Consider the following 8,674-nt stretch of genomic DNA (forward strand, 5'->3'; position numbering starts at 1 on the left):
TAGATCGAACAAATTAGCAAAGCTGCTTCCATAGCATTCAAGATTTTCTCAATGCACTCGTCCCCGACCAAGTCGTCCTGAAGTTCCGTCCCACTGAGATTCTTTGCCGAATGCACCGATCGCATAGCGTACGTAATCAACAATGTTAGCTTGTTTTCCGGAATGGCATCGATGGCATTGCGTGCCTTCAGTTTCGCCGCCTCCGAACTAATACTACTGAGCATGCTGGTTGGAATACACTCGAACTGTTCATCTCCATCGTCCAAATTGGGTGCCTCGGTTTCATCTAGCTGATCGAATATCTTACCCATGATCGACATAAACCTCTGGTAAGTGTTCGTGTTCATTAGTTCTTCCTTGGACAACTTCTTCACAACTGGTACCACCATCTTCTCTACCTTCCGGAGCTTCGGTTTGCTGAACATATCCTCGGGATTCATCGCATCTTCCTGGCCTTTCGCTTCGCCAGTAATCCAGTGTATCTCCTTTCGTCTTCCTTCATTTTGCTAAATATCATTTCAGCGCTCTTCTTCACAAGTCCCAAACGCATCGCCAGTTTGGGTTCAGCCTGGGAGAACTTCTTCAGATCCTCCTGCATAAGTGTCATGTGCTCGTCACTAAGTTTCTCTAATCGAACGGAACACTTTTTCAGGTTAAAGTGTCTATTTCAGCCACGGTAATCATCCGACACAGTTTCTTGAGGTTAACTCGTTGGGGCTTTTTCATTGGAGTTTTATTGGGGGTTGGCGGCTGTTGGGGTGTTTGCGGCTGTGGCGTTTGCTGTTGACTGGAATTTGATGGCGTCGTTGGGGCTGTTGTGGTGGTTGTTGGCGTCTTCATCAGGGCTCCTGAAACAGCGATTGACGTTACCGGTGTTGTGAGAATCGGTTTCGGTGCGGCATTCATCCCTGCCCGTTGCAATGCCCCTGCAACGGATATTGGCCGGGGTCCTGGCGGTGTACTTGTTGGTGTACCACCCGGAGGGACGCCACCCGGTGGACGGGGCTTATTAGGGGGCGTAGCCATTGGCGTTGGTTGATTTATTCGCTGAACAGGAGGAGTAACTGCCTGTGCTTGTTGGTGCTCTGTTGCTTCCGTAGATTGTTTGAGTGGGATCGGTTTCCGGAGCCGTTGTGCCCTGGGCCGGTGAAGGACGTCCCCGAGCGTCCAGATTTTTGCTTTGCTGCTGTTGAAGGTATTCGCTGTTCCGTGGAGTAGCTTCTGGGGTTTTGATGATGTGATTGATGCTGTGTTGCTGTGGTTGTGGCGTTTGCTGGGTTGGGAACTGCGACCGCGGATACGGCTGATGGTTCTGCAGGGTAGGTGTGCTTCCATTCTTCAACTGAGATTGATCGTTGACAGCCGGGTGAGATTGTTGCTTCGACGCTGCCGAAGGTGTACGTTGCTGTTGAGGCGACTGAACGTGGTTCGTCGTGATCTGCTGCTGGTGCTGGACTGTCGGGGAGGCACTGTTTGAGATGTTGTTCATGTTTATCACATTCTGGTGCGGTTGTTGCTGCTGTGTAACAGCTTGCTGTTGATGGTATATTGCCTAAAAAGAAGAATTTATTAAATCGGGAATAAACCATTTCAGGTTGTAATTCATAAGGGTATAAGGGAGCAGATCATTTGGCATAACATTGAGGCATTACTCGTATCCTTAGTGTATAGTACAAGTCAAAGTGTAAATTGCATTTTTGTTGGAGTAGTAACCTGCGATCTAAGTAATACCGTATCTAGTAGGCGACGATGTTCCACTCTTTCACTTTCTAAGCAACCGTCAACCAGAGTAGACGCGATTCAGAAATATCAACGAACATAATCAATCTTCACTATCTTCTGTTTCTGTCAACTCCGAAGGATCGCGGGACACCGTTGGCTCCAAAGGATCGTGGGACACCGTTGGCTCCAAAGGATCCAAAACGTCTTCAGCTCTCTCACCTGAGCTAAGCACTCTCACCTGAGCAAAGCGTTCTTCCGGTGCCGGGCGTTCTTCGAAGGACTCTTGCAGAGCCGGGTTGTCCACAGGATTCACCACGCCGCCAACTGCCGTTCTGATAAAACGGCGTTGCGGAAGGTACCGCATGCGCCCCAATTCCGAACATTGCTTCCTTATTCTCATTTGGATTCCTTCCCATGTCGCGTCAGAATTGGACCTCGTCTGGACCCAGAAATGCCCAATCATATTGAAGATGCAGTCCTGCTGTTCCGGTGGCATGCTCGGGAACGAGAAAGGCTTTCGGAATGTAATGATGCAGTTCCTTGTAAAAGTGGCGAAATCATTTGGAGTAGCTTGGGAGATCATTTCCATATAGAGATCGTAGTCTACCTGCGGCGGGAGCAACTCCTTAATCCGCCCGGTTGCCACCCACCTGCGCCACGTTTTTAAGATGTTCGTGCCAGGTTGGTGCCAGGTGCACCCGTATTGGGTGATCGACAATATCTTGTGTCATCACCGCTTGGCGGGCGAGAGCCTGCGTGTTGGAATACGCTTCCAACAGGATGTCCATCTTAGAAATTACCAAGTTTATCTCAGCCCGCATTGCCTTCACGCCACTATGTAGCACGTTGAATTGCTGCTGAGTGACGGAGATAATGGAAACCCGCGGAGGTCCGGGTGTGCTGCTTGGTGTGGCCGTTTTTCGTCTCCAGGGTATCCTTCTGCTGATCCTCAAAATTACGCATCATGGTTTTCGCTATGAAAATGACGCTGATTAGAGAAGGATCCTGGCGGGGCAGGCAGTTGATTCGGAGACGTCTGAACGAGCATTGGCCGCAATCTGCCTGAGCATAGAGAAGAACATCTACAGCTTGGTAAAAAACGTTGAAACCGCAAAAAGAAGCATGGGAAAAGCTCCAGAAGGCGTTTCAAGATAACGGACTTCTTCGACGTTTTGGATTGCTGGACAAGTTGACATCAGTGAAGTTGGAGGAAATCGGTTCCGTTGAAGATTACGTCGACGGGTTGGTAACCACGGCGCAGAGCCTGAGCGAAATTGGATTCGAGGTAAACGACCAGTGGTTAGCATCGATCTTATTGAAGGGTTTGCCGGAGTATTACAGTCCCATGATAATGGGAATGGAAGCTTCGGGCATCGAGCTGACGGCTGACCTTATGAAAGCGAAAATACTTCAAGATGTGAAGTGGCCGTTAAAAGGTTCCGGAGCGTAGGGCGCCTTGTACATCAAACAGAATCATAAATCAAGACACGCGAAAACTGATAAGAAATCAGGAACATGCTTCAATTGCAGAAAACCTGGACACTTTGCTGCACAATGTCCGCAGAAGCAGCCAACGAAAGGCAAAGGTAAGGCAGAAACACAAATGCACGGTGAATGGACCCTTTTCAATATTTATGGTTCCTATTGCCGTGCATTAGTATAAAAGGCTTGAAATTATTGGGAAATATTGGATTTATTGTTATGTCGTGATTTAACTACTTTATATTCGATTTTTGAGCGAATATGAAGTGGTTTGGACAATACAGTCAAACCTCCTATAACGATTTTAATGAAAAATAATAATTAAGCCATTTTTAAAACTTTCTATGGCTTTTGTTGTAAAATATGATTTGAATACCCTTAAGGTGATTAAAGAACGAAGCCACATCTCAAATTTTGAAGAGCACAAGACTTGAGAACCAAACAGCGCTCCGCGTTGAAAATCTTTCCCATTGGTCACCACCAGCAATCAAGTTGATTGGTTTTCAACGAGAACTGTTGTCAGATACTCTCGTCTTGTGCACTTGAAAATTCAAAGTTTGGCTTCGTTTTATAATCACATTAAACATGAAAGCGCGCACAACTACACTCAAAAAAATCCAAACGTCATTGCTACGTGAAAAATCACGTAGATCATTCCAAATTCATTTTACCTGACACCTGACTAAGATAAAGATCACTAAACCATTAATAACCACCAAACAATGACTCGGTAATGTTTACTGAGGTTAACTATCGCACTTACGTGGAATTCACGTAGGTGCCTAAGTTTATTTTGACATCTGCATATTGTACGTACATTCGGTGTTGAGCTCAAATCCTAAGATGGCGCCCGCTTGATTTGTGAAGAACTTCAGAAGCTGCTGCTGCTTTAATCTCTGTGTAAGATTGATTTCAAGGTAAATATGCTTTGAATATCGAAGAATCCCTGCATTACTTCATATTTTACATGTGATTTATAACCTCTTATCAATTATAGCACGCGAAGGCTACAACAGATCAAACTCACAAAATTGAGGAAACAGGATTCAAAATGCTCAGATTGACAATAAAAATATCACAATCTTTTAAGTTTGTTTACATTTTCCAATTGGGAATTAGTTTTCTTCCAAAGCCTATTAGACATAAGATTGGTCTTTATTACAGTTAAATTTAATGCAAAACCATCTAGGTCCTATTGAAACGCTTCGTAAAGGCTACCGGAAAATCCACGTAGCTCTTACGTTTAGCGACGGTGGAATGGACGAACTTCCAAAGTTCATGCGTTCATTCTTGGCTACCTATGGTTTGCGTAGGAGCTACGTGAAAAGTGCGATGCAAAAAAATCACCTATGTTTTCACGTAACAATGACGTTTGGATTATTTTGAGTGTAGCATTATGTTTGCTCCACGACGAAAACTATACGCACGGTAAATGGTGACATAGAACGGTACGAGGCGACCTTAACATGATATTTGTAAACATAATTTTTGAGTAATTTTTGTTATGTATCACTGATTTTAGATTTTTCCCTGAATTGTGGTATAATTGCACGCTTCGTAGTGCTATTCTAGTTTGCTTCTAATGATTTGGAAAAAACATATAATTTTTCAAAGTGCAGAATTTTTTTAAATGCACGGTGAATAGCTTGTACACGAGGTAAATAAATGAATTAATGAAAATGGATACCTCGAATAGTATGTAAAATATAATAATACTAGTTTACCCAGCGTGGCTAGCCACGTTCCAACGAAATTTTTATAACGAAGAGCTATGCATAATCTTTTAAAGCGCATTACACTAATGACCGCAAAATCGCCTTAATTTATGCTTTGACCATACCCCATGGGACATGTAGTTTGGATGCTGTTGTAATGTTCTAATCTGAAATAATTAGTATTGTGCTGTTGTAGTGTTTCATCTGTTGTGAAACATTTCAAAAGTTCAAGCAGATTCTGTGAATATTATGGAGTAGAATCTTGCCGACACTTCTAGAGAATATTATGCAATTTTCTATAATTTATTATAAGCTTTTCAAAAACACAGTTCTGATGAAAGTACCATCGACTCATGGAAGTATCGAGTCATAGAACGGGAATAATTTGGAAAGCTGTCTTATGGAATCATAATGGTTATGAAGTTATGAAACATCGACTCATGGAGGTTTCACTGGAAACATAAAAATCTCATTCATGTATATCTTATCTTTGCAGATGTTGAATTCGTTTCTGAACCTGAGCTGAAACTGGCGAAATCCGTTTTGAATCTTGTTTTCAACACCAGCCTGATTTAAGTTCGACCGCATTTCAATCTGCTTGAAGTTGGTTTGTTCACCGACCAAGTTCTATAAAATACGACAATGATGAAATGTTCGAGAACATTTTACGAATTGGGAAGAACTATGTTCCAGAAAACTCTAGATAATGCTATTCTGCCCATAACTGCATAACAGTCACATTCGACATTTTTGACAATTTCGAGTTAATACCGGGGAGAGTCATCAAATGACAAGTACTTTCGATCTACTTACTGAAATCTTGTGGGATTGTTCTAGAAAATTCGAAAAAATACCAAGTTGTTTTGTCACATTGGCAATTGTAACCGCATAACAGTCACATTGAGATTATACATGAGCCATCATAATGCAGTGGCAAAAAAATTTCTATCATAATTTTTTCTGACTATTCACCAATAAGCGATATGAGTTGTACAAAATTTCAGCCTCAAATAAGCACTTTTGAATTTCTTAGTGATTTTTTTTAAATATCAGTTCCTTCCCATACTGCAATAAAATGCAAACTTAGTATCACATTTACTCAATGCCTACTTTTGTCGAATGTTACAAAATATGCAGTTATGGGCAGTATTGTAGTTCTCCAATTTGTAACTGTTATGTTCTAATATTAAAATTGACTGTTGTAGTGATATAAGATTGCTGTTGTAGATCTCAATGGAACTTTTCGGCGAAAGATTTCAAAGCGTTACTGACAGACAGACAACTCTGAGATTTTATATATATATATGATGATTCAGATAGTACTTCTCTGTATCAGACTCATTCATTTTGGTGGTTTTTATCCTTTTGAGGGTTTGCCATTGCCACATGTTGATCCTTGTTTAATGATGATGAAAATTCCTCACTTCTTGTTTGGAATCCAACAAAGACTTGCAAATTTCAAAGAAAGTATGAAACCATAACAATTAAAATATTGATTGTAAAAAACTACATGATTTTTCAAGCATGTGTTTTTTTTCTTGAATCCATTTTTGTCAAGTAATATTTTAAAAAATATTATCAACAAAAACGATATCGCTAGCTTGTATTGAAGTATTAAAAAATGATCCTTTGTCGGCATGTTCTATAACTCGATTTCTATGAGTCGATGGTCTCTTGAACATCGACTCAAGGAGAGTTGACTGTATATCTCAGCGTATGCGTGGCCCTTATCAAACGTAATAGATTTGATTTCTGAAGAACCAAACCGGTAGTACTGATATTTGACCATGCATCGAAATTTAGGACTTAAGTACTACTTCTTTTTCACTTTTAGGTTACTTATTCCTCGATATTTTGGACAGAATGTTACGCGTATATAACTTGGACATTTACGATAACATCAAATGCAAATGTCCAAATTATACATGCGTAACGGTCTGTCCAAATTACTTTGAATACCCTAGAAAATCTTATGGACAGATTTTATCTCGCAACGCACCACGAAAAGGTGATCTACCCGCGTTATGGGCATAACGGTTATTTATATATGACTGAATTTTATCCCTTCTTCCAAGATGCCTGTTCTTGATGAAACAATGTTATTCCAAATGATCTCATGCCAAATTACCCAGTCCCATTCATGAGGCCTACCTGTTGCTGTTGAGGCTGTTGTTGGGCAACGTGATTTACCAACTGTTGCTGCTGCTGATGTTGTAAACGATCGATTCCGGAAGCGCATTCAAGGAAGATCCAGCAGCAGCTGCTGCAACCGGCTGCTGGATTACTGACCGGTGTGGATCAACTGCTTTCTGCTGTTGTTGTTGTTGCTGTTGTGAAGGAAGCTGTGGCTGCTGCTGATGGAACTGGGGCTGCTGGTTCTGAATCACTGATTGATGAGTAACGATGACGTTTTGATTATGATACTGTTGATGCTGTTGTTGTTGCTGCTGCTGATGCAACAATTGCTGTTGCTGCTGCTGTTGATGCTGGAAGATTTGTTGCTGCTGCTGGCTATTTTCTGCAGAGTTAGATGGGTAAGGCAATATTCGGAAGATTAATAACTTGCTGCCGTATGATGACTTTTTGAGGTGGCGTTGTCTGTGGTGGTTGATGTTGCTGTTGTTGTTGATGATGGGGAATTTTACTTTGATTCTGCTGAGCAGCAATGTTAACCGTTGATTCCGGTTGAAATGGTGACAGTTGATGAGACTGTGTTTCAACGGATGGGTTATTGGGATGTTGGTCGCAACTGGGGATTGGCTAAACACTATTTGATGAAGCGGCTGCTGCTGCTGTTGGGATATTTGCGGACTTTGACTCAAATAATCCTGATGCTGGTGGTGTTGTGTTTGTAGGGAAGAGTAGGTGTCGCTGGGAAATTTGAAACTTGGGGTTGTGATGTAAAAACTAGAAATAAAGAAAAATAAAATGAAGGGGCATAGGGACTTGATGCAAGATTCTAGAATTGGTATAGAAAGTAAGCTGGGTTCATAATAACAAGAAAGAAGCCAGATAATTTTTTTCATAAGCGACAAATGCAGATGAATGTAAGCAAAAAGAAGAGTGTGCAAATCCCAGAAGTGAGTATTATTTTATTTGATTAAGTCATGCTGTCAAAAAATGTTCACGAATAAAACCCGCCTGGTACTAGTTGAAACCTTTTTTAATTGTTTGTGACAGATGTTTTGTTATAGCTACAAAAAATCATTACTTTGTGTAAGGAAACTGTGGATATGCAAAACAATGAGTCAAATGGACGACCCGAAATATGCTTATTTTTTCGTAATTGTTTTTTTTTACTGAGCAATTACAGGACGAATTCATGGGAGATTTGGCGTTTGATCTTTAAAGGAATTTCTGGACGATACCCTGGAAGAGTCTCGAAATCCATTTCTGAACTAATTTCTTGAGAGTTCATGAAGTTTTTTTTTCTTTGGAAGTAAACTATGGAATAGTTGCGAAGGTATCTCGAAACAAGACTTTATACCAGCCTATTCACTACAAGTAGGGAGAAATAAAAAAAAATAAGTGTCATGATGACAGAAGCGATTATTGAACTACCACGTAAGATTTTTTCCTCAATTATTTTGTAAATCATTAAAAACGAATATACTAGATACAAAATTAACATCAACAACATAGCAGCATGTCAATAGTTTGTTATTGTTACTGGACCGCATGAAAGTTAGTAGCTACATAGATATCCATTGCAGATTGTCATTGTTCTGAACTTACTTATTTTCTGTGTTGCCTGC

At 41.0% G+C, this 8,674-nt stretch overlaps 1 protein-coding gene across 1 annotated transcript; it reads right to left on the bottom strand.

The window, feature by feature from the left end:
- Window positions 1–733: 733 nt before the first annotated feature.
- On the bottom strand, window positions 734–7,322 carry LOC110680396. The gene is made up of 3 exons (XM_021856203.1): window positions 7,071–7,322; window positions 1,066–1,552; window positions 734–1,005 (listed from the first exon to the last, which is right to left on the bottom strand). The coding sequence occupies exons 2-3, from the start codon at window positions 1,487–1,489 to the stop codon at window positions 734–736; spliced, it is 696 nt and encodes a 231-aa protein (XP_021711895.1). The 5' UTR covers window positions 1,490–1,552; window positions 7,071–7,322.
- Window positions 7,323–8,674: the final 1,352 nt, after the last annotated feature.

The sequence above is a fragment of the Aedes aegypti genome, unplaced genomic scaffold (genome assembly GCF_002204515.2).
Source record: "Aedes aegypti strain LVP_AGWG unplaced genomic scaffold, AaegL5.0 Primary Assembly AGWG_AaegL5_hic_scaff_1293_PBJ_arrow, whole genome shotgun sequence".
In the NCBI taxonomy this organism is placed as follows: domain Eukaryota; kingdom Metazoa; phylum Arthropoda; class Insecta; order Diptera; family Culicidae; genus Aedes; species Aedes aegypti.